General features: G+C 37.8%; 1 protein-coding gene across 1 annotated transcript; it reads left to right on the top strand.

The window, feature by feature from the left end:
- Nucleotides 1-1,656: 1,656 nt before the first annotated feature.
- tent4b (terminal nucleotidyltransferase 4B) lies at nucleotides 1,657-24,374 on the top strand. The gene is made up of 12 exons (XM_008405546.2): nucleotides 1,657-2,569; nucleotides 15,873-15,996; nucleotides 18,581-18,627; nucleotides 20,250-20,370; nucleotides 20,595-20,702; nucleotides 20,876-21,004; nucleotides 21,108-21,318; nucleotides 21,403-21,529; nucleotides 21,671-21,774; nucleotides 21,865-22,061; nucleotides 22,310-22,456; nucleotides 23,564-24,374. Exons 1-12 carry the CDS (start codon nucleotides 2,007-2,009, stop codon nucleotides 23,720-23,722), a joined length of 2,037 nt encoding a protein of 678 aa, XP_008403768.1. The 5' UTR covers nucleotides 1,657-2,006; the 3' UTR covers nucleotides 23,723-24,374.
- Nucleotides 24,375-26,302: the final 1,928 nt, after the last annotated feature.

The raw sequence follows: 26,302 nt of genomic DNA, 5'->3' as shown, positions 1-26,302 counted from the left end.
AGCTGTTCCATTATCATTTGTTTTGCAAGTGACTAGAGGYGCTTTTCCACTGCCAGGTCTTGCTCTAACCGGTTAATTAAGCTCTTTAAGATTTTCTGTCAGGATTTCTGACAAATGTGGAAATTTCTTCAAAACGCTAGCATTGATGTAAAACCTGCTCTGGCTTACGGGGAATTTGTTTTTCCCTCATTTCTTAGAAAGTTATAACTGAATAGTTCTGGATATTGCTTGCAGCAAGATTTACATATTTTCAAACCAGTACGATTTTCAGGGCCAAACAATTTGAATAGTTGAAGTTGAATAAATGTGGACCTACTTACAGATAATGAGACTACGTTAGATTTAGATTTAATAAGAAATCATCACACTATTATAATATAAAAACAGTCAGTGATGGATTCTGGCTAATAAGCTTAAAGGTAGTTTATAAAAGGGTTACATTTTCTTGTTTGATACTTAAGTGGCAATGACTTATGACTCTTGAYTCTGCTTGTTGAATTACAAAACTGTGGAGGAATAAGCTTGCCACAGTAAATAAAAAAATATCAAAAATAAATAGGTGGCTTAATAGTATAATTACTATGGCCAAACTGGAGCAGATGAGATGTATTTTACTGATTTGAGAATTGAGAAATYATTGGGCAACAGCAGCATTACATACAGAAAACTGTTGTTTTTCTATTTTTATTTTTAATGAATTTATAGAATARCAAAAAGTTTTCAAATTGAGTTTAAGAAGTGAACCACATGCAGATTAATTGCTCATATAGTGAGCTAATTTGGGTTTTTATTTCTCTAGATTTGAGTGTTTTACAGCCAATGAAACCTCAAATTCATTTTCTCATAAGATTATAATTATATAATAAAGTATTTTAACAGCYATACAGTATGTTTGATGAATGAAAAGACTGCTGACTTAARTTGTTGAGCATAAAATCGTTGACACTTTCGACAGTACAGCTATGACAAAAAAGGTCACCGCTAAAGAAGCTAACTGTGTTGTGTCCAAGCATATTAATGGGAAATTAAGCCGATGGAAAAACTGGATTAGAGGTCAATGACCTGAAAAAATGAAGAGGTGTGGAATCTAAGTTGCTTGAAGTCTAGTGTAAAGTCACTCTACAGTCAATAATTTTGGGAGCAACGTCATCAGYTGTTTGTCCAAGAGCCTGAATAGAATCTACGAGGGATTATGAAAAGGGAGAGGCACCAGATCACCGAATGGCTAGCTTGCTTAGTAATGACATTTTCCACATTGCCTTCGATGTGAAGAATGTCAATGACCATCTGCAGGTGTAGTCTGCATGGTGTATTAAATAACTTAATAGGTTTTACGTAATATTAAACGGAATTATGAGTTTYACTTTTTTTCCAATACCTTGAAAAAACGTCTTCCACGATATTGTATTGTTTTTAATCAATTTTTGAGRGCATGTAAATCGTATTACTGCCTCAATTTTATTTTTAAGCGTAAAAAAATAATAGTKTCAGATTTAAATGAACACGTATATGAATTAAATTTTTTTTTCCGTATTTGATTTACATAGAAAAATGTGAAATCTGAGTTTGTTATGTAATAAATATATATTAAATAAACGTAAACTGTTTGTTGCGTAATAGGTGTATCCCCGCCCCATTCAYTTGCTCGGCGCAGCCGCAGTAGCGGTGTGGACTCCGCCATCGGGGGAAAGGCACAGAGACTCTTCGACAGACAACCCTCGCACGTTTCTAACGTCTTTCTTAACAGCAAGTTGATCTTCAAATACTGTTTTTATTACCTGACTCGCTCTCTCGTTTTAGTTACTGCGGACGAATTAGTTCGACCGCTCTGTGTATAGCATTATTACCCAAGCGCGTAGTTTTTTTTAACCATAATCTAGAAGTAACGGTCAGTGGAGAACCTGAGCAGGCTAGCTAACGTTAGCTAGCGACCTGGCTAGCTGCACACGAGCTGAGCGCTGCTCAGTGGTGGGGTGGGGGGGGCGGTTTGCCTACAGTGGCGTTTGATGGATCCTAGAATCGCCTGGTTTCAGCCAGAACAACGGGGACCCGCTAACAACCTGTGGATGCAGATTTGGGAGACGACTCAGGGGCTCGGGTATTTGCACGTCAATAGCAGCTACTCCACGGGATCTCAGAGCACTCCGAGCCTGAAACCAATCGTCAACAACGGGGCGTCGGGAGCCGTCCTCACTTGCAGAAACGGGACGCTCGACTCGCACAACGGTGGTGGAGACGTCAAGACTCAGGGGATGTCTACCTCTGCGGGGGTTGGAGAAATGACGGAACAGCGGGACTTTATACCACTGGACACCAACAGCAACCACAACAACCGAGCCGCGGGCAGGGGCGGTGTCGGTGGAGGGGGGCAGCAGGGCAGTGGGGTTGCTGTGCTTTGGAGGGGACTCACGGACGGACACCCCAACAAAAGAAAGAGAGACAATAAAGCTAGCACTTTCGGATTCAATTCCAGTCTCTTGAACAATGGTTGCGGCTCTAACACGGAAAGATATGAAGGTTACACGGGCACGCCTTGGAAAGTCAGGAACTACTCTGAAGGAGTTGTGGGGTAAGAGTGAGTCTGCTGAAGTTTAATTTGGCTGCGTTGCAGGTGATCACCTGCTGCTAAAAGTGAAGCTCTACTAATCCGTTTTCATTGTGTTAGCTTAGTGCTGGAGCATAAACTAGTATGTTTACAGTTAAAGGACAAGGGGAGAGGCTGTTCGTCTCACCCCACCCACTGGTTTACTTCCACTTAATAGGTCAACTATAGTTTATTTAGCTGGTGAAAAAGTGACTTTTGTTGAAGTTTAAATAGGAGACCTCTATGTCTTCAGCTGCGCTTACTATGAGAGATGGTGAAATTCACTCCTTAAAAGGGAAATCCCACATRCAGAAGTTGAGTTAGTGACTTGTTGAGGCAGATGTTAGAAATAATGCTGGCTTTCAACTAAGTTATATTTCTTGCTTCTCATAAATGGAGTATTTCAGGTAAGTTGAGAAACAGCACTTCTCAAAATTTAAAGAAGCCACATATAAAATTAAACCTTTAAAGATATTGCATGGTTGGTTAACTTTTCACCAAAAAGTACACATACCATACACTACTACTTGAAGTGTGGATTTCCAGTAAAACATATAAATATTAAATTATAAAAACTGACAAAGAAGAAAAAAAAAAGTCTTATTCTGATTTGCATGCAATTGGGTTAACATTACAAGATACACAAGAATGCAGTGGCATTAGTGAACACTATGGCAAGACAAGTGACTTGATGGATCAAGACGTTGATACAAATGCATTTAAGTTGTGTTGCGTTCAGACTTGAATGTTTAACCCAAAGTTTGACTCCGATGACCTCAGAGCCATCAGGGACACTATCATGGATGGCAAAGGTTGACAATAACAATAATCATGTTCAAAACGTTGCAGGCACAAATTTGTTTACGTACTTTTAGAAAATTTCCATCAAACTTTATTCTGTCTATATTTGACACTGGTCAAATAATTAAATATCGTTGGCATTCCAGTCGCATCACCTTCAGTAGTTGTACGATTTTCCAGTACAGAGGCATTGCCACTTTTCTTAGCTTGTAGTACTATAGCAAACTGCAGTTTCTTGCTTTCTTGTCTTGTGTTGGTTAAACWTTTTTCTACATTCATAAATTGACTTTACAGAAAAGTCTGGTTTGTACCTTGAAACATTAGATAATTATGTTTCTTTAGCCTTTGCAGGCTAACATCTTAGTATTTATTATGTAAAAAAAAAACATGGTGTAACATGGCTAACAATTCGTGTTTATATCTGAGCAAGTCACATTTAAAAGAGCAGAGGATAATTAAAACTCTTTAAATTGTCATAGAAGGGAAGTATTTTAGAGAAAACGTGAGGTTGGGCTTTAGATACTTTTCTGATTAGAAGTCACCACATTTAATCCTGATTTAATTAAAAAWTTTTTGAAACAGTTTTGATAAGATTTAGGCCAACAATAGAAGAATTATATTTAAGTAAACAAAGGAACAGATACCAGGCCCAGTGTTATCTGTATTGTTGTTTTAACTAGTTGCTACTTACGTGAATCGTAGAATCTGCAGTTGTCTGTAGTTGAACTGCTAGTTCAATTTTTATTTTTTTACTTTTTGTATATTTTTCTTGATGTAGCAACAATATTAGTCCTGGGGATACATGATATATGTGCAACAAATTGCTAGTAACAACTAAATGCAGTGTAACAAATTTATTTATTTTTTTGAAGTTGTAGAGATGGAGACTTCACTGAAATCATCCTTTGAGGTTATGCCTATTATGCTGATATAGGTGAGTTTGAAAAGACTAAAAATAAAATAAAATATGAATAATCAGTCTGATGAGCCAAAATAACGAAAAAGCCAATGTGCAAGTGAAGGCGGGGTTCTTTAGAAAGACTGAAGAATTATTACCAAGGACCACTTTGAAATGTAATAAAGTATGTGCTTGTAGGCAAAACATAAAGAAATGTGAAATGGCTTTAGGCCTTTCATGTTGAGAGATTGACAGCATTAGAATGCACATTAAGATGAGAAAATGACCGCATAAAAACTCTTAATGCATCACAGTACACATGTGTTGCTTATAGTAGAAGAATGGGGAAATCCCCTCACTTTGGATGAAATTAGTGTAAGAGTGATCTGACATAGATGTCAGTGARCAATGTAAGGAGAACAAGTCACACTTTGAAAATAGGACAAGAAGAAGATGGCTCTGGAAACAGTCTGGCTACAAGATTCCTAACTCTACTAGATATTTGCTTCAGGTGGTCAGGGGGAGCTGTATCCATGGTCGAGGCACCACAGACCACAGAGCTCATAGATAGAGCTCCACTATTTATTACAATGTGCACCACATTAACACAGCAAATTACTCATTGAAATTGTTAGTTTATAAACTCCCAAGTGTCACAAGCTTACACTTAGAATGCCAATAGGATATTCAGCATGGCTGGATGGAGTCTCATTGCGGCGGATGCCCACATCTGACAGGTCAGAGAGGCCATGAAGCAAGAACATTGAATGTATCCATTAGAAGAACAGAATGGGAGTAATAGAAGTGTAGACTTCTCATAACTTGTGGCAATCACACGTTTTTAGCAATATCACATTTGCTAAATATCACATTTTCTWACATCTTGCAACCCTATTTTTCTTTTAAACCTAGGGATGGACAATATATCACCTTCAACATCCATATTACTAGCCAATGTTTGTCTTTTTTTAACATATCTGTATCGGACCATTAAGTAAAACTGGGCTGATGTTACCANAGTGAAGGCGGGGTTCTTTAGAAAGACTGAAGAATTATTACCAAGGACCACTTTGAAATGTAATAAAGTATGTGCTTGTAGGCAAAACATAAAGAAATGTGAAATGGCTTTAGGCCTTTCATGTTGAGAGATTGACAGCATTAGAATGCACATTAAGATGAGAAAATGACCGCATAAAAACTCTTAATGCATCACAGTACACATGTGTTGCTTATAGTAGAAGAATGGGGAAATCCCCTCACTTTGGATGAAATTAGTGTAAGAGTGATCTGACATAGATGTCAGTGARCAATGTAAGGAGAACAAGTCACACTTTGAAAATAGGACAAGAAGAAGATGGCTCTGGAAACAGTCTGGCTACAAGATTCCTAACTCTACTAGATATTTGCTTCAGGTGGTCAGGGGGAGCTGTATCCATGGTCGAGGCACCACAGACCACAGAGCTCATAGATAGAGCTCCACTATTTATTACAATGTGCACCACATTAACACAGCAAATTACTCATTGAAATTGTTAGTTTATAAACTCCCAAGTGTCACAAGCTTACACTTAGAATGCCAATAGGATATTCAGCATGGCTGGATGGAGTCTCATTGCGGCGGATGCCCACATCTGACAGGTCAGAGAGGCCATGAAGCAAGAACATTGAATGTATCCATTAGAAGAACAGAATGGGAGTAATAGAAGTGTAGACTTCTCATAACTTGTGGCAATCACACGTTTTTAGCAATATCACATTTGCTAAATATCACATTTTCTWACATCTTGCAACCCTATTTTTCTTTTAAACCTAGGGATGGACAATATATCACCTTCAACATCCATATTACTAGCCAATGTTTGTCTTTTTTTAACATATCTGTATCGGACCATTAAGTAAAACTGGGCTGATGTTACCAGCTGATATAACTGATGTTACCAGCTGATATAACTGATGTTACCAGCTGATATTTATTTCTGTGTTGTAGTTGTTTTGGATGGAGCTGGTCATGTGGTTTTTGTTTGGTCAGGTGATTGTGATTCAGCACAGGATTATGGGGTATATCGGCCACAACAGCACCATTAAAATCGGATAGTGAATCGACCCAAATTTGCATATTTGCATTCCTATTTAAAACAAAAATTTTTTTCTATATATGCAAATATTTTCTATGAACTTGGATTGTTGAAAATTTTCAGGTTTGAGGAACTTTTTTCTGAGCTTAGAGAGTGTATGCTTCTACCTCTCAAACTTACTGCTGCTTCAAAAACATTTTAATAAGGCTGCCCAATCAACTTCTTAATATGTTTATTAAATCTTGGATAGTAGTAAAAGCTTATTGCTCCAGATCAAGCAAACCTTCAAGGAACTTTAAAGTGTGGCTTTTAACAAAAGATAGCCTTAATGTAAAGTTGTTTTCTGTGGTTAATAATGTGAAAATTTGATTTATGCTTAATTTTTGTTGCGACGGATCTTTTATAATAAACTTATAATAAACTTGTATTACTCTGGATGACTTTTAGCATAACTTTTTGCTGTGTTTATTAACTTGGTTGTTTATAGTGTTATAACTGTGGAAAAAGATTTCATGGGTGCGGCTCTGAAATAAACATTTTCCTCTCCTCTTCCTCACGGTTAAACATGTGGAGACAAGCAGAACACAAGAGTGTAGAGTTCAGCCTTTTGCTGATCCTCATTTATAGTAATATGGGAGCTTTGTTTGCATAAGGACATTCTTTACTGATAAGCTCTGCTAATACCAGAACCTTAAGTTAACAGCTGGGATCAGGCACCACTGATGGCCTTCAGTACTCAGGCAAGTCATGATGTCAGCACAGTCTGAGACATTGCCGCATTATTTTAAAATGAACTAGTGATGATATACAGTATGTATGTGAATGTAAAAACAAACTTTGCTGGGCWACAAGTGATATTTTTTCGGTAATGATATGAAAGAACTTCAACAGTTGGGATGAACAGTGCTAAAACATTTTTAGATGAGTGAAGAAAATGGCTACAGACAAATGACAATCTTCCTACTTCAGACGTTACATTTTAGCTAMAAGGTGTTAGCAGATGAACCAGAAACCCGGCACGCCAATGTCATCCAGTGGTTTGCCACAAAAAGGCACAAGGCATAAATGAAAGTGTCCYATTTCCAATTATTTTTAGCTCAATCTGAACCTTGTATTTAATACAAAATATAAATATAGCATTTTCCCAAGCAGAACACAAGACTRTGGAATTGAGCCGTTTTGGGTTGGGAGTAAACGCAAATAAATTGAACAAAAATAYCGTTTTCTATTTACAAGAACCAAAAAGGGTARCATAGGAGTAAGTTAAAATGCGCTTCAGCAGGACAGTTTGTACTCTATATTTGGCCATGTGGCTTGGCTAGAGAGGCAGAGGCATTAGCTTATTTGTGTTTGACTCTCTGCCAGGCTTTCTGGAACTGGGAAGGTCCAAGTAAGCAGGCTGATTCATGATGGCAATGGATCAGTGTTTGCATGCTCCACACAGCTCGACTTCCTGTGAACAAAGCCAACCCTCTCGAGAGACAAACCTTCGCTCCCTCTTCCTCTTCTGACCAATCACATTTGGAGCTTGAAGGGAGGGCTTCCACCTAATTTTCTAGACTAGCGATTGGGGTTTTGTTTAGATTCTTTATATGGACATAGCGAGTCTCTATCCTGAGAGAGCTGYGTCCCCCTTTTTTTTTCTTGCTGATCCCGGTTTTCTAATTTAGTGTGTCTGATTGTAAAGATAAAACAAAAGATCCCACAGATTCATCCAATTTCTAAACTGTTTTAATGAATAATTATAGTTATTTTTAAATTTGCAAACATGCTTAGAATGATACAAGAGAAGGTTACTTCAGATGTAATAAAAAGTGTGGTTAATTGTTCAGCGATGAAATGCCCCAGAGCAGGGTTTTATTGCCTTGTTGTTATTGCTGCTTTTTAGAGATTTATGACACCCAGCATTAACACGCGGGCAACACCTCTGCTTGAAGCCGTTTTATTAAAAACATGCTCAACACAGCGGCTGCAGTATTGAACATCTGTTAGACCCTCTTGTGCTTCCTTACTCAGTGTCTGGTGTTCAGACAATGTTGAAACATCAGAACTGCGGACCCTAAAACAAGCGCAGGTGGACCACYGCCCACAACCYTACCTTCAAGTGTGTAGAGTAGAATGTCTTCCTGTCCAGAGGAAAGTTTTTCTGTAAACCAGACTTATGTCACTCTTTTTTAAAAACTGGTTGTTGTAAGGAGCTACCAGTGCTTTATACTGTTTATGCTTATCAAAACTGGTCCAARGAAGAACAGCATGTGAATCATTGACCAGAATTTGATGCCCATRATTCAGTATTTTCTGACAATTTAGTACTGTTGATGTCAATGTGAAGACATTCTCTACGTCAAATTGATTGCTTTCTTTTCATACTTGCAGTATATTCAACATAAAGACATGTTTAAAAATGCTGCAAACTTTATGAAGCTGTTCTGCTTGGCACTTTATTGTTTTGATTTGGCTTTAAGGCAGCACAACATCAAGAAAATAAGACTGTGACTTTTATTGTGGAATATTGCAGTAACCATAAGTTACTATTATTAACCCAGATTATTCTCAGTTTTATGAGTTTTCTTTGAGCTCTCACCACAACTTTTATAATGGAAAAAAATCCTCTAACTTGCCAAAAATATTCTAGGCAGGCAGTAGTGCTGAAACGATTAATCGGATTAATCGGATTAATCGCCATGAATAGATTATTGAAATCAATTAATCATTAATTTGAGTRTACAAACCTGTGCCATTTACTGAAAGAATAACATACTAATAGCAGTAATTAAGACAAAACTTTACAAAAACTTTACATTTTGCATCTAGGATAAATTCAGAACTCCTCAAGTGGCATAGTTTTAGCTCACCCAGTTCAAATTCTACACATTATTTTTCATTTACACCTTTTGCTATCCAATCAGTAATAGGTTAATCCAAAAAATAATCAAAAGCCCTTAACTATATTGATAAGTAGAAAAGGCTGAGCTTTTCCATTTTCTTTGTTTCACGGTTTCTGTGAGGTATTAAAAAGTTGTAAAACACTTTAATGTAGAATCATCTAAGCCTTAAAATGTCCTAAATCTGTCCAGACCTTTCCTGTCTTTATTATTGTTTCTGCTCAGGAAATTACAATCAAAATATTCTTGTTCCCTTATCTACATCCAGTACTTAAGGAGACTGTATATTTAACAAGGCTGGGCTTGGAAAAACATTTCCCAGTTTGGCTCTAAAAGCAGAACTGAAAAAGTTGCCATCAGTGATGTTTCACTGTGGAGTTTCTGARCCTCAATAGGTAACATGGACGACTTCAGTTAGAAGATCAACGGGTCATTCCTGACCCTCTGTGTGGTTTTATCTTTCAGGAAGATKCTGAAACCGTTTCAGCTTAATGTGAAATGTTTTGCTAGTGCTTTTCTGTCAGCCTGTTATTTGTTGTCTCATTTCAAGACTAAGATTAGCCTGCTGCACCACTCACARCACAACCACCTCTCTCACCTACTTTCATCAKCATGTGTTCTTTTGTGTAACCAGAGCTGTTTGGCTCTTTGATCCAACAGTTGGCATCCCTGATCGTTGATTGATAAAAAATTAATGGATGCGTCATCTGTACGGTACAGACACCTCTGCTTTTGTTTGGTGTTGTCCTCATTTTGTAAACTAGTATTTAATGCGTGGTAACCCTAGCAATTCAAAGCTGGTGTTGTGTGTTGGAGGTTCAATAGGTACAGCAGTGTCACATAACAGCTTTGTTGCAGAGTTTGGCAATGCCTAAAAATGTAAGCCTTTGTGAAAATAGGGTCATGATGTCAGTACACTTTCTAGGCGCCAACACCTAATTTTTAATGCTAGTTTGAGTAAATTGCGACTTGGGTAACTACAGCTAGAGCAGTCATATTTATGAGGTGTTTCTTTGTAGATAAGCATTACTTCTTAGAGCATATAATGCATTATAAATTGACAAGTGATGATGGAGAAAATAGATATAGAGTGCCTATGGATTTTAAGAACATTAGCTGTCCATGAGTCTATTTCTACTTAACAAATGGGTCTCATTTYTGAGGCGTTTCAGCACTTCCCAACCTGCTATATGTTTGGCCTTTAGTTTATTTGTATTTTCAAAGTTTGAGCCAGCTTTTTTTCATTCCTTCTTAATTAATTTACCTCAAATTTTACCCGGCCTTTCTGACGCCTTTGAACGAGTCAAAGAACTAATCTTGCCTTCCAGACAAGGTGTTGCACAGTTTTCACACAGAAGCAATCAGGAATGTTGAAAGTCCTGCTAAATTGTTTGCACAGGATTGCTAGTCAAGTGTCCACCGTTCATGATCTGTGGTTAAATTTTAAATCTTAACACTATTGAGTGCCAAACAGGCTCTGGTCAAGAAACAACCTGCTTGTAGTTTAGCTCAATTTATTTATAGAAATAAACTAACCAGATCTGGTGGCTATCTAATTCCAGCTGTTTCAGAATGAAATGTAGTGGTGGTAAACATCTCAGTTGTGTATTAGTTTTAGTGACCTGTTATCAGTATGTGCTGTATTGCTGTTCAAAGCACATACTGCATTTATGAGCAACCCTAGTTGCTCATAAACTTTAAACCAAGAGTAGATGTGATAGTTTGTTTCGGTTATGCAGAAACCACTAAGCAAAAAGAGTTGATTTGGGTTTTCTAGCACCATCTTAARACAACAATTTGCTAGTTAGTTTGTAGAAGGCTATCAAATCAGAGTCAATTTAAGGAAACCATCTAAAAGGAAGACTTGACATTAAATCCATCCATATGTAAGATATGTTTAATTTTTCAAAACTAGATCGCTAAACTAGGAGTTACAAAACACTGGGTACACAAYAGCTAAATAGAGGCAAATATTTAACAATATCATTGRAAAAGCTTGGAAGCCTCCCTAGAGACGCAACTGTTTCCATGATTCAGTTTGATCGGTTTAAGTATCTTAGATTTTGAAGACAATTGAAACTAAACGGTGAAAGAGCTTTTAGTTTAGCTCTAGCAGRAATCTCTGACGCAGATGCTAAGATTAGCATAGTAATGTTTATCCAGTCTCTGTATTCTCACAGAGCATACAAATTATTCATATCTCTGGAAACATTTCTTCTCTTTCCTGAACACCCAGCATGTTACCAAACAAATGCTCCCTTCGACGCCTTACCAACCAAGTGTTGTCGGCCGGCCTGCCAGGCTGCTTTTATCAGCCAATTATCACCAACAAAAGACTTCCTTTTTACTTCAGAACTATGTCAGGATTGCTCATCATGAGACATACTTCACAATGATGGGAACCACTGTTGTGTTTTAAGACTGTGAGAACTCATGGCATGCTACCTTCTGGCTCAAAACATAATCAGGTTAAAGTGAACATCAAACATTTGTTTTTTGCTCTATGATTAAACATTAATAGTGTAGCATCTTCTGTAGAGGTGCGGCTAGGAGAATTGTGTTAAGCTTCTTCTAAAGTATACATTAACTAGGGCCGGACAGTGTAGTTGAAAAACATAACACGATGTAAGCATTTTATATCAGTATAATTATTGATTTTTTGTTTTGTTTTGTTTTAAATATCTGAGATACTTCCAAACTAGAGATGTTATCTTTCCTGTTTTGTCCACAGTTTTCACTCCACGTGTTCTTTATTTTTAAGCAGTTATGAGCCACTGTGGCGAAACCTGTAACTGCTGCTGTGCCAGTGACTCAACAGGTTGTTGCTAGGTAACCAAATACTGAGTTAGTTGATGCCACTTATCTTGCTTAGCTGGCATTGAGAGGTTGAGTGACTAAAGTATTTCCTCTGCCTACATCCCCCAGAATGCTATGTGGTTCTCGATCAGGGTTCCATGAAATTAAATATCCCATCAGACAGATTATCTATTTATATTGATCATGTATCACAATATAACAGTTCAGTCGCCTCCTAGATGTTTTGCCTTCAAGTAGTGAATGTGTAAGATGACTGAAAAGTACAATAATTTATTTTTAAGTGTTTTAAGTTTGCGAGGTCTGAGGATTCCATATGAGATCTTATTACTTTAAATTGAATGTCTTAGATTCCTTTCTTTTTAATCTGCAAATAGAATATCACACCATAATCTTTTTATTCATTTTGTAAAATCATGAGCAGATTGTCTGAAGTTCAGTGTTGCAATGGATGTGCAGSAAAAATGTTTTCCTTCTGCTTCTGTAAGGTTTTAAACGGCTCTTACTGAAGATTACATAACTTTACTACAGCAGTATGGGATTGAGAGATAAACAGTGCCAATGTGCTCTGAAGGCAGCCTTCACAGCTACGATGTAATGTGATCCGTGAAGGTGGAGCACGGGTTGCTCTTATTACATGAGGACAAGGGAGCTGTCGTTGCTTGTTTACTGTGAAATGAAACCTACTGATTGTGGAACTCCCTTCCTCCCTCCCTTCCACCCTTAGATTATCTGTGGTCCAAACAAAACATTTTAAACAATACACATAAATCCTCTGAGTTTAAACAACAAGAAAAAAAAAAACATAGTTTTTATATTTTAAAATTGTTTACATTACAATTTTTTATTAAGGATGCATTAAAAGTTTGCTCTGGTTATTTGTAAAACTAGGTAGCCTCATGTTACACTGCTCACAGAATGGTAAAATGAGTATTTTATTGGTGTGCAGATTTTTTTGCCTGGTTTGAACTAACCAAGCAGATTGCTTGTGAAACCATCCYTTGCTCTGAGCCATGAGAAGCTGGCATGCGCTCTCCCTCTGCTCTGAATCACAATGAACAGGCAGGTCAGTGCGAGTCTCCCAGCTTTATTCGGAGCTGCTTGGAGCTGAGACAGAGCGCAGCCCTGTTAACAAGTAATAAAGATAAGAAGAACCTGTTGCTGCATAATTGTTGTATAATAAAAACATGTCACATTTTTAACATCAGGGATTGTGGTCACACCCTGACGCTCCCACTTAAGCTGAAAGGTTGACGGCTTGGCAGCAACAACTTAGTAAAATCAGGTGTTAACCTGTTTGATGTTGCATATAAAGTTGTTTTTTTTAATGTTTTATAGCTCTGCCTTTTAAAATGTAGATTTTCATATTTGATTTTACTGCATTTTCAAACATTGTCAACCCATCCTCAGCTATTGGTGCAAGTTAACATGGCGGCATCAGGTGGTTGCTGCAGAGCGCAAACATCGCCAAGTCGTCTGGATGCCTGAACGCATTGAGATGCTGCCATGTGACTGGCCCTTCGTGTATCTGAACAAGTGTACTTAATAAAGTGGCCAGTGAATCTATATAACATCCAAATGTTCTAGATCAAATGCAGCACATTAAACTTGCAGATGTTGTAAAGGCAATAATAACAATCACCCAACTTCTAAGATCAAATACTTTTGCAATGTAGATTTCAGTTGCTAGGTTTCTTTTACTCTAAAATGAAACCACCGTGTGTGTGTGCGCGTGTGTGTGCGTGTGTGTTTAATGGGGGCTGGAGTCTTCTTTAAAATTAAAATCAAAACTGTTTTTCATGTTCCAAACAGAATAAAGTCTCACTTGCTTTTTTAAATTAAATTTTTAGAGTAAGTTAGAGATTGTTGTTGTCAAATGTTCTGACTTGTTTATTGCTCCAGGCATCGTAAGCTAAATCATGCATGTGTAATGTTAATATGAGTCGACTCGTCATTGAGTTCACTTGTCTGTTGCACATCACCTGGAAAGATCGAGAGGTAAAGGCAAAGTGCTGAATGACAAATAGTCATTTATTTATCTGAGTTTCTTTAACTTCATGCAGGTTGTAAAATTCTCTGGCCTCTAATGATAGCAAGGCAAACATCTATAAAAGCAACACACTCATGGCTATCAATGCTTGTTAGTTTTAACTGGAAACCTGTTTAATTTTGCTGTTCTTAAGACACATCATAGTTGTGTCTTATGAATTTTTCCACCCAAATTTTTTTTTGCTTAAGTTCAAATTAGCTAACTAAAGGAACAGAGAAAGCCTGCGAGAAAACACATGGGGAGCAAAATGCACAGTGCTCTTAGGGTTATAATCCAAACAATTAGTGTTTATAGCTTTATAGGTTTTTGACATGTCTAACTCTGTGGTATACATCGCTTGTGTGTCCTTGTTTCACTCACACCAGCAACATGTCTGGCATATTTAGAAGRCGTAAGGAGCCTGTTTTTTAGTCCTCATGGTCGTGTTTGTGTTCCTGTTGGACCGCCCACACAGGCTTGTCCCTGCATCCATGAGCATGCAGCCAAAACTGCTCAGTGAAAAGGTCAGCGCATGTGGGCACAGCGACCCGTCCCAAGGACAAACGTGGAACCCTTCTGTTGCGTGCGTCTCTCGAGTCCAGATTCTTGTTGACATTACATGAGGACACAGCATGGGTCCTTTTTTGTTTTGGTTTAGCCTGGTTCTTTTTTTCAGAATTGCACGAATCGCTTTGTACAAGAGAAGTCTTTGTTTCCTGTTCCCTAAGGAGAGCCGCTGTCCGGTACAAAAGCATTCTTTATTTTCTGTAATATTAACTTGTTAGTCAGTCAGTGAAGCTAATTTGAACAAGTGTTTGTTGGAAAAGCTATTTTTCTAGAAAAGACGTTTTATTACAACTACTAGTTTCCTGGAGGTTCATAAATCTTAAAAGTTTTTAGATGTATCATAGAGGCACTTTATATTTTCCCAGAGTAGGGGTTTTCTTTCGTTTTTTATAATTAAGTAAAACAAACAACTTGTTTGTTTTGGTTTTTTCTTTTTGGAAGAAAAAGTTAACTTTTTATCCCCCTCCCCAAAAAAAATTTTTTTATTAATTGTGTAATTAAATTATATTTACTTATTGTCCCCGTGAAGAAATAAAATGATCCCAGTTATTATAAACCAATTTGAAAATAAAAAGTCCAAAGTCTTCAGAATGCCAAATCTGATGAACTTGAATTGKAAATGAACAAAAATACTCCTTATTTCAGTCCCGCGTTGTCTCTTTGGATGTCCATCATCCAACAGTGCTTGTGTTGCTGTGCTGATTTAACAAATCCTTACAGAACCTCCAAAGCCCTGTTTACATACAAAGTAGCAACACTGACAGGCACCCACTGTACCACTGCATGGTGTCGCTAGGACACTATGCGGTTTGACACAGAAGTTTGATGGAAAACAGTTGTAACTTTGGTTTAAAATTAAGAAAATAAACTCAAAAACTGTATACTACAAATGCTTAAGTTGACAAATTATTATTGTTAACATCAGCAATTAACTTGACTTTGTCAGGATCACTCAGTGTCTGACTCTTAGCACCCACTCTCTGTGAGGGGCTCAGAAGAGGAGAGCACAATTTCTGTGAAACACAGGAAGGCAGCTCCAGTTGCATCAGCTTAAATCAGTGTCTCGTTTTGAGCGGTGCTGCATCTGTTATTGCCAAACATTTAAAGTTCCCGTTTTGTGTTTCGAACTGTGAGCTGTTCCTCTAAGTGTGTGTCTGTTTTCACCTGCCTCCACTTCTGTCACTAAAGAGTGCTTCCTTTTCCTCTGTGTGTTTTGCAGCTTGCACGAGGAAATCAAGGATTTCTACGAGTACATCTCCCCACGGCCAGAGGAGGAAAAGATGAGATTAGAGGTTGTGGACAGAATAAAGGGAGTCATCAAGAACCTTTGGCCCAGTGCTGAGGTAAACCTCCCTTTTTTTTTTTTCTTTTCTTTTTTTTTTTTAATGAGGCAATTGCCCTCCCCTRCTTGCATCAAATTGATAAAGTGAACAATTTGAACCATTGGTAACTTATTAGCGCTGATACAGTTACGTACATTGCCCAGGCTGCCCAAGTTGACAATACAGCTCTCAATTACAACAGCCTACAGTGCTGTCAGGTTGGATGTGCTATCAGGCCACTAGCAACAAATGTCCTCTGACTCTTTATCTCTCTGCGCCACAGTTCTGTTTGGCTCAAGCTATCAGTACCACCTCAGGCATTATTGCATTTACTGACTTTGATCTTGCTGATAGAGCAGCGGGTTTCTAAGTGTGTCTGCTGTGGGCCTAAAATAGGAAGCGCAATACTCTTCCAGTCTTGGACAGCTTTGTATCTGTGTTGATTTCTCGCCGCTGGGAGCAGCGGCAATGTGGCCGTCCAGTTTCCACAGTGCTTGCTTAACTCTTAACCGTCACCCTGAAAACGCTAACATGTTAGCCAATTAGTCCATGAGGACACCGAGCAGTTAAAGAATTAACTTGTTTACAAACATGTCTACTATTCACTTTGCAAACTGACTCTRCATTAAACTGCTGAGTGTGGTATAGCAATGATAAGATATGTTAGCTCTACCAACGCAAATTAGAGGTGGGCAATATGGACTTAGTTTCATCAGGATATTTTGTGGTACTGTTGTGATAACGATAAAAGTGGTGATAAGAACTATTGATTATTTCTTTAGGTAATTGTATGGCTGCGTGACACAGCAATCAAAGCCCCACAAGCACAAATACTGCTACTAAAAAGCACTTATTTATAATAATTTAGGACACCAGTCACAAAAAAGTGATTTGTGTCACTAAAAAGCAAACATTTAAAGCATTTAAAAATTATTTGTATTTATTGATGCTCTTTCATTGAACAAACAATGGAGAAACATTGCAAAATTAACAATGCAAACTGTCTGAGTTTATTTTTTAATAATTAAAACATCATTAATTGGAATTTATTGTGGTAACAAGTCAAATTCTTATAAGAAATTTTATCACAATGAATAATAATCGATACGATAAATGCCCACCCCTCTCTCAAGAAATTTGCCTGAAAGATTACCGTAGTTTCCGGTATTATAGGTTGTTCTGGAGCGCAAGTTGCAAAAAMAAGAAAAAAATCATGTATCATGAAGAGAACAAAAACTGTGCCATTGTATTGTGAATAAGACGTGAAGTTCTAAAACAAGAAATTGAACATTTGAAATATATTCTAAGCTGATTAATTAAACTAGTAAAACTTTTATTAAAAAGTTTTGGGGTTTAAGAAAATTTATTTTAAGGACTAATTTGAGAGGAGAGATAAAAATAAGAAATTCAAAGTTTCAGAACCATTGGCTTCACAAACCAGAACCTGCCCAGAAGAAACAGAAAAAGAGGCCCAGAAATGTCTGYTGCCTCATTCACAGGACCAGCTTAATGATTTCAGGTGATCCGTTTCCACAATCCCATTTCTTGACTTGTCTGATGGGGAGATCTCAGCACAACAACTTATTGTTCAAACCAAAAGGTCACTGAGACAGGAAGGCAGCTGGTTCTGGTTCTGTTTGTTAGATATCCATGTTTGAATTCGCAACCTGGTCATATGACAGAAAYGCAAAGCAAAAATCTTGCAGGAATTTTACAACAAATTTGACCAATGCAGAAAATCATGCAGCGCAAACAAACTTCCATYCCATCTGAATTTCAGCATGTTTATTAGCATTTTTGTAGTCAGGCAGAAGTTCTGGAATCAAAAATGGGGAATAGTGTAAGGCATACAGCTTGCTTAACTCTTAACCGTCACCCTGAAAACGCTAACATGTTATCCAATTAGTCCATGAGGACACCGACCAGTTAAAGAATTAACTTGTTTACAAACATGTCTACTATAGTGTAAGGCATACAGACATTTTTTTTCCTACTACATTCTTGGAATAAATATTGCTTATGTTAAACCTCTTCTTACCTAAAACTGGATGGAAGTGGCAAAATATGAAAGCAGTTGTTGTTGGTGAAAGATGATATCTGAGTTGTTGTGTTCACTACGCTCTGATGCATTGCAGCTGGGTTGAAAAAGGTTGCCCTAGACCTGGTACTGAATGACCGTCGGTTAGACGAGACACAACACGGATAACCTTTGTCACCATGCGCAGTTACGTCACAGTTCATGGAAGCCTGCTGGACTTGGTTTCATTCACAATCACCTTAGGATCTTTACATGTGACTGAGCTGTTTACTAGCATGTGCTTGCTTGTATGTGGTGATGTGGAGAGCAGGGTTAGGGGAGCAGGGTCAAGGCTTAGGTCTATTTGTGCACTGCAACATGGGTGTTTCAAAGGAAACAAGAATATTTCTGTCTTCCCAGTAGCTTTCACATTAAGAGATTGTTTAGTTTAAATTCTTGTTATATCTTAGCTTATTAGAAAGACCTAACAGAAAATGTAGAAAAATATTTCAAACAGTATTTTATGTGAAATCTGTTATYAAAAATAAATGTTGTCTACATAGAAAGTAATTATTTCTTTTTCTTTAGGTCCAAGTGTTTGGGAGTTTCAGCACYGGCCTTTACCTGCCGACAAGGTAAGCTAGAGTCAAATTTATGCAAATTCTTCTCACAGACCTTTCTAAGCTGAGACTTGTTGTTGACTTATAACCAAATCAATTTTGTGTCTCAAAGAATTAACTTCTGTAATAACAAACGGGGYTAGAGGCTATAATGAGAATGTGAGCTGAAGTTGATACCTGCGCCGTATTTTTAGATGAACTTTGAAAGTGGAAAGATCGTTCTCAGAATGCATCTCATTTTTTCCTCATTCGTTTTATGTCTGCATCAGTTCTGTGGTMTTCCTCTTTTTTTCATTTACTGAGTAAAATGTGATTAAATCAGCTGCTCCTGACTTGACCACAGCCTGATAAATCTCTAAAGACRCATGCATTCATCAAATGTCTCTTGCTGACCATTTTGATGAGTGCATAATCTCAATGTCTTGYACTTCTGCAAGCATGGGGAAAGCTGGGTGTTGGGGCATTTGGTCAAAGGTTAGTGAAGATTCTGATGATGGAACATGTCAAATGAACACATAGGTTTAGTTTTAATATATTTAATACTTACCTAGAATAACTTGGTAAAAATATACTWGAATTTTCTACTGCCATTATCTATCCATCTGCTACYGTTTTTAATTTTTTTCAAAAATTATTCTTAGAGTGGCCTCTGCTGGTAAGAGACTACTTGAAGAAAATAATCACTCCCYGCTTCATCCGCAGTTATTTATGTGGAATTTGTGGATCYGTGGCAGGTTACTGGATAATTATGTAGTAGGATTAATCAATGTTGTTCTTCTGTTGCAAATATTTATTTAATGGTATCAAAATACAGATCATTTATTACTTTTACTGAAACATATCTGTCATTTGGCTCTTATTTATCCTGGCTAGGTGTGTTAAGAATCACAGCTTTGACAAACGGTTTTGCTTTTAATTTTGCAGATGCTGACAGATTTCACTAGTAGCTACAGAAGAAAGTTGCACATTTTCTCCACAAGGGGGAACCAAAGCTTCGCTCATAACAACTGTAGTTCGCAGGAGATATTTAAAGTGTCAGGCAGAAGCAAATTGAGGAATATGTATTCTTGTTAAATCTATTAAAAGGTACGACATTATATAATGAGTTTTATTTTTTACCTTAATTTTTTCATAGCAGAGAGGGTTCTCAGTTTTTTTTTTTTTTTAAAGAGTTTCAGGACCAGTCCATCAGTCAGAGATCATAATCAAACATGGAAAATGCTTTCCCCATGTTTGGCTCTGATTGGTGAACTGCAGGTTCATTAAATRCATAACTAAATTATCCCACTGTTTCCAGTCTGTACACTCATTAACTAGCTSCATGTACTTTAATGTGCTTTTTAAATGGCAAATCAGATAAAGTTTAAATGGATTAATCTTACGATTCCTTTGTTTACTGTTGGATTTCCCTACATCAGAGATCATTTAGTGTATTTATTTCATTCCTTAAAATAAAAGATCAGACKCACTTGAAGTTTGAATATGCAGGAGAGACCTCAAAAACAAAGCATAAATCAGTGTTAATCAGGAATAACCTGATCAGTGCATCTGTARTATCAGAGAAGACTACTTTATGGTCTTTTTATATCTTCTGTTTCTTAGACTAAACATAAGCTTCACTCTTTCTTTCACTACAGTGACATTGATCTGGTGGTTTTTGGGAAGTGGGACACACTGCCTCTCTGGACTCTGGAGGATGAACTGCGAAAAAACAATGTTGCAGATGAGAACTCCATCAAAGTTTTGGATAAAGCGACGGTAACATTTCACTCCTCTAAAAAAAGAAAGAAAAAAAACAAAACAGTGTGATCTTGTAGTTTGCATGATACTTTTTCWGACAAAAATCTGGCATGTTTTGCTTCACTTCTTTTTGAATGGGTTCCAATTCTACTTACGTTTTCATGATTCACCTTAATCTAGAGCTAAAGTAAACATTTTTCCACTGTCTTTCATYGTGAGTTATTTTTTTGTCTTTTTTTTAGGTTCCCATCATCAAACTTACTGATTCCTTTACTGAGGTCAAAGTGGACATCAGTTTCAACGTGAACGGAGGTGTTAAAGCTGCTCGGCTCATCAAGGAATTTAAGGAGGTAAAATCTGCAGYGAAGGGGCTTTGCTCGGCTGTAACACGGCATCTGAATTTACTGATGCAACTTTTGATCACCTGTGGAGACACTGGCAGGATTTTTTATCACAGGAGACATAGTAGGAGTTTAAAATTATTCTGTCTTTTGGTTTCTTTGTCTATTTTTTTCACCTGCAGAAATATCCTGTCCTGCCTTACCTAGTCCTTGTGCTGAAGCAGTTTCTACTTCAGAGAGACCTCAACGAGGTTTTTACTGGTGGAATTGGTTCCTACAGTCTCTTCCTCATGGCTGTTAGCTTCCTGCAGGTTTGTTTTGCAAATCTAGTGATTTTCATTCCCCACTTTCCTAATCCTCTCTTTACTCTCTCTGAATATTCACCGATTCACCTGCTTTTGCTTTTTCCCCCAGCTTCATAACAGGGACGTTTCCAGCCCCAACATAAACATCGGTGTTCTGCTAATTGAATTCTTTGAGCTCTACGGTCGCAACTTCAACTACCTGAAGACAGGCATCAGGATAACAGACGGTGGTTGCTATGTTGCCAAAGATGAGGTTCAGAAAAACATGATGGATGGATACAGGCCCTCTATGCTCTACATTGAGGATCCTCTGCAGCCAGGTAGGAACAGGAAACAACACAACAGAAACGGAAGGATGTTGGAATTACCTAATTGACATGTTGTCTCCGTCTTGCTATCAATAGACAATGATGTTGGCCGGAGCTCATATGGTGCCATGCAGGTGAAGCAGGCGTTTGATTATGCCTATGTTGTCCTCGGCCATGCTGTGTCACCCATTGCCAAGTACTACCCCAACAATGAGAATGAGAGGTAAGGTGCCAACAACAAACATGTTACTCATGCACTACAGAATACTCCTGAGTATTCTTAGAAGCCGTTTCCCTTAGCAGTCCTAATTTAAAGAGTCTGTATTTGGAAATTAACTGTTTTTCTCACTGTTCCTAACCTCAGTATACTTGGTCGGATAATCCGAGTGACTCAGGAGGTGGATGAGTACAGGGAATGGATCCGAAAGAACTGGGACAGCCAGTCTCAGAATGATCGCTCTCTCAACAGTACGTATTAGTTGTACTTGTCGTAACAAAGATTATATCACTCCATTGATACGAGCTGCAGCTACAACGTGTCCCTCTTGTTTCCTATAGGAAACGACGTCAAATTACTTGAGTCCAAACAGCTTGACGAGTGCAACAACAACTTCCCGGACGACGAAGATGTTGTGGTTCTTCCTTCTGCTCCTCACAGCAAGTCCTCTTCCAACACTTCTTCCCCACTCCCGTCTCTGGGTTCGTCTCCTTCCTCGTCCCCGCTGTCGCCGTCTTCCACATCCTCCAGCGATGCGGTCAGTTTCCATCACACTTAAATATATAACTAAAAGAATGGAAAAAAGATAACTTGATTAAATATAAAATACAGATTTCAAATGATGATTTCATTTATAAGAGGCAAAAGCTATCCAGATGAAATGGGCCAATCTAAAATTGTTGATCTGAACGACTGACAACAAAAACAAAACAAAAAACAAAGCAAAAGAGGTCGGTAAGAAGGAAATGCTTCATGTAGATTTGTGTTGTTGGTGGTTTCCTTTAGGATTCGGATGGTACTCCATGCAAGACAGTCAAGCAACAGCCTGTCCGAAACGCTAGCACACACAGAGAAAAGTCTACAGTGGTCAGCAATCACCGCATACAGAACCACTCTACCAGCACTCCACCTGCAAGCAACAAAGGAGGAAAGGTATGCTTAGTCTCAGTTTTCTGTTATTAAAGGGTTCAAGAGGAATAGTTCCATATTTCTCCAGGCTTTGTTTAGGTTTTTGTGAGTTTTTTTTAGAGTTCCTATTTTTGACCTTTTGGAAAATTATTTAAGACACTGATTTAGCGAGTGAGTTAGTGGAATGAAACCGTGTCTTTAGGTATGCCCTAGGGTATATCCTTCCACTGATTATTTTTGTTTTACGGTATCTTAAGCAGTTGGGTTACATARCAGTGAGGGGTATGTTTCTATAGCTCAGGACCTTTTACTCACCTTAGATGCTCAGGTAAAACCCAATCCATATTGATATGTTAATTTTCTACCCACATCACGTTGTGATTGTTGCTTTCTGTGTTACTATTCTTTGCAGCTGTATCTAATTATCTAAGCCTCTCARTGTCTTTTTCAGTCATTGCGTTACCTGAACATTTTTAGGATTTACTCATCTTGTGAATGGGAAAATTGTCCCCTGATGGCATTTCCAGTACTCCCACTGTTTTACAGTTTCTGGCTGTCRGCTATGAAAACTGCCACACGCCCAGCTAAACAAATCTGAGAACCASCTGACTATAAATCAGAATATGACTTGCTTAGAACATTTATGCGTTTTTACTGTTATTTAGTTTAAGAGTGAAGGTATTCAGACAAGGAAGCAGATTAYACCAGAGAAGAYRCATTCTGCCTAGCAACAATTTCTGATTGGCTAATTTTTTACCCAATGCAATCGCATGGCAAAGCTGAATCAAAAACATTTTTAAAAATTAGTGACATCTGATCAGGAAGCCCTGAAGTGTCTCCAGACTGATACAACTCTGGTTTAACCATTGAGTTTTTGAGACAAAATTTTCACACACCTCAATCAAATAAGCAGGTCATTAACCAGACAATGAAGAACTTGACTGCATGGAGATAAAATAGGATATAATTCAGCCATTTGTTTCAGATGTGTTGAACCAGGAATACATTTGAAGGACATTAACAGTTTGTCCTTGGGGGTCAAGGACAAACTCAGTGAGTGAGTTTGAAACCGCTGTCCTGTCCTGCTTCGACATCTGATTGTTGCTTTGTGGTCTTATGTGATTTTTCCAGGCCAGGATGTCTCGTTCCAACAACAAGAGCGGCCACCACGGCCAGCAGAACTCGTCCTTCAGCTCCAAAAGTCATCAGAGCAACAAGCCACACCACCAAGGGAACAGCAAGAAGAGGAAAAACATACGAGACTCTACACAAGAGGATCTTTGCAGATAGGGGTTTGTCTACTCATCCGTGTTGTCACCGACAACCATCTCCCTTCCCCCCTCCCGCATCCCYGTCTGCAACTGACTATCCTATCCCACTTCTGCTGCCAGAAGGGGGAAGTTGTTAATTTGAAAACTTCTGCAGAATCGGTCACCCATTTTTATGGTGGCAGGTATTTTCTAGCAGAAATAGGAAGAAAAAAAAAGTGTTATTGACCGTAGGTTTAATTTCTTGGAGCTGAACTGAATCACAGACACTCATCTGCTTTCCAGCAGCTTTTACGAAGTAGTTATTCCTTCCCACAGCCAGCCTCTTGTGCCTCCTTCTGTCGAGGATCGAACAGGTTGGATGTCTGGAATCTCCTCTGGAGCAACATCTGGAACTGCCGGCTGGAAAAAAAAAAAGGATCAAAACTATTGTGCAAAAATGTTTAAAACAAAAAAAGTAGAAATTGCAAAATGTACAAAAATATAATGCTGAAAAACAAACATACACGGATTTTCTTTTAAAGCTGTTCACTTACAAATCAATCAGTAAGAGTGGGAAATAACTTATGCATGAGATTTTTTCTGTTGGTTGATTCTACTGTTGGATTAATCTGTTTTATGTCCAAACAGATTGTACAAAAATTTGTACAAAAACAAGCATATGCAAAAAAAAACAAAAAACAAAAACAAACAGTTAACACAAGTTTCATACGATGTTTTTACAAGATTTCCTGATTGAAGTCACAGACATGCACATCTTATTCCTGTTCCTGTTTGGCTAAAGCCAACAGATGGTTTGGATCCCATTGCCAACGGAAATCATCAGCATCCACTTTTACTCCTGGTCCCCGTCTGATTGTGCTACTGTGTTAATATTTGGCCTTGAGAGAGCCAGAGCTTAGACTACGTCTCCATAGATGACGGAACGGAGCTCTGTCGCATCAAGCTCAGTAGCACTACCACACCAGTGTAAAGGCTTTAAAACTGCAGATTTAAATATATATTTGTGGTGATAATGGTTTTATGAAAAATCCTAAACTTGAAATGTGTCGACAGTTAAACTATGGGRGGTGGGGATAATCAGTTTATTTGGTAATCTACCTATTACAGAATCGTTTGTATTCGTTAAATGTATTTATTTTTTTATTAATTACATGAACATAGTATGGATAAATGTATTAACATTAGAGCCCATATCTTCAAGTCCTATATTTGAAATAGAATAAGTCATGGGAAGGTGGGGTGGGGTAGGAACAAGCATTCAGGTAAAGTAAAATATCACCTTTTATTGCTTCTGCTAGACTATTTTTTAATTATTTCACTGACTGTTGAGTGACCAAGTTTCTTTTGATAATTGAAGAGACCATTTTGTAGGTCATATATTGAGAAATTTCTTTTTAATTTGTGGCTGGTCTATCTAGACTAAAAAGGGAGCTTTTTTGCCTTTTGTTTGTTGATTTTTGTTGTCCAAATTTCTAAAATGTCATGGCTGCAAACTTTACAAAATGTCAATTTCTTCTGTTCTGTTTCTGCAGTACAAAAATTAACCTGTAGATGGAGTTATAGCTCTAAGTCTTAATCTATACACTTTGGGCTTGTATACTGCATTTGAGTAGTTTGTCACTTTGTTATTGGTTCTTTAAATGCTCATATCCCCACTGAATGGGCAGCTGCACACACYAACTCCCCTTTTAAGCTGAGTACTTGCTTGGAGGGAGTGACACATCAAAGCACAGCTCAGTCTCTTATTCTCATCCTGAAATGACCCTTAAATTTAAAATAACCAGCAATAAGCATCACCTTTTATTCTTTTCTATTTTGCATGCCTAGACAAACAAAAGCACATACAAGTCTCCTTACTGCCCATTTTAATTTGTGTTAAAAGGATAAAAGACAAACAGTTCCACCCCTCCTCACCAACCAGRGTTACAGTTGTGGTCAAAATGCAGTATAGAAGTGCAGCAGGGCTTCTGATGGACCGATCAGGAGAGATGTGAACCAGATTTGATGTGCCATCTGAATGTCCCCTCACCACCTCACTTTTCACTTCAGAAAGGCTTTAAACCCAACTGAACTCATCTAAAAAAGTTGTTCTTCTGCAGCTATTACAATTCATGCAATAAAAACATTACCATTACAATGTGGGTGTTTTTCTTTACCTCTGACTTTTTGTGATGTATGATATGAAAACGAGCGCCATCAGTGCCGATGCAGACGCTATGACTCTCCATTCAGGATGACGGGTTGGACTTGTCAATTGGGCCTGACCAGGTTTTTTTTATTTTTTTTAAAAAATGTATTGCTTTCTTATGAGGTCCAAAATTAGTCTTTCTAAATTGCCGTTAGGATAAATGTGCTTGTTTATTCTGTATGTCTGTGAAAGACTGATGACCTATTGAGGGTGTCACAATAACCAGATGTATCAGCCCTCCTGAGCAACATCTCAGTGGATAARCRGATTTTATTTATGCCATTTTAAAATTAGTACATTTTCATTTTAGAATTGGGGCAAATTAATTTTTTACTCTTGTTTTGACACGACTACCTATTTTTTTTAGACCAGAGTGAAAACTACCATGACTAAGTTATTCTCCACTGATAA

Source organism: Poecilia reticulata, linkage group LG3, assembly GCF_000633615.1.
Source record: "Poecilia reticulata strain Guanapo linkage group LG3, Guppy_female_1.0+MT, whole genome shotgun sequence".
Classification (NCBI taxonomy): Eukaryota; Metazoa; Chordata; class Actinopteri; order Cyprinodontiformes; family Poeciliidae; genus Poecilia; species Poecilia reticulata.
The sequence above is the reverse complement of the archived record's forward strand: the minus strand, read 5'-3'. Positions and strand labels throughout refer to the sequence as shown.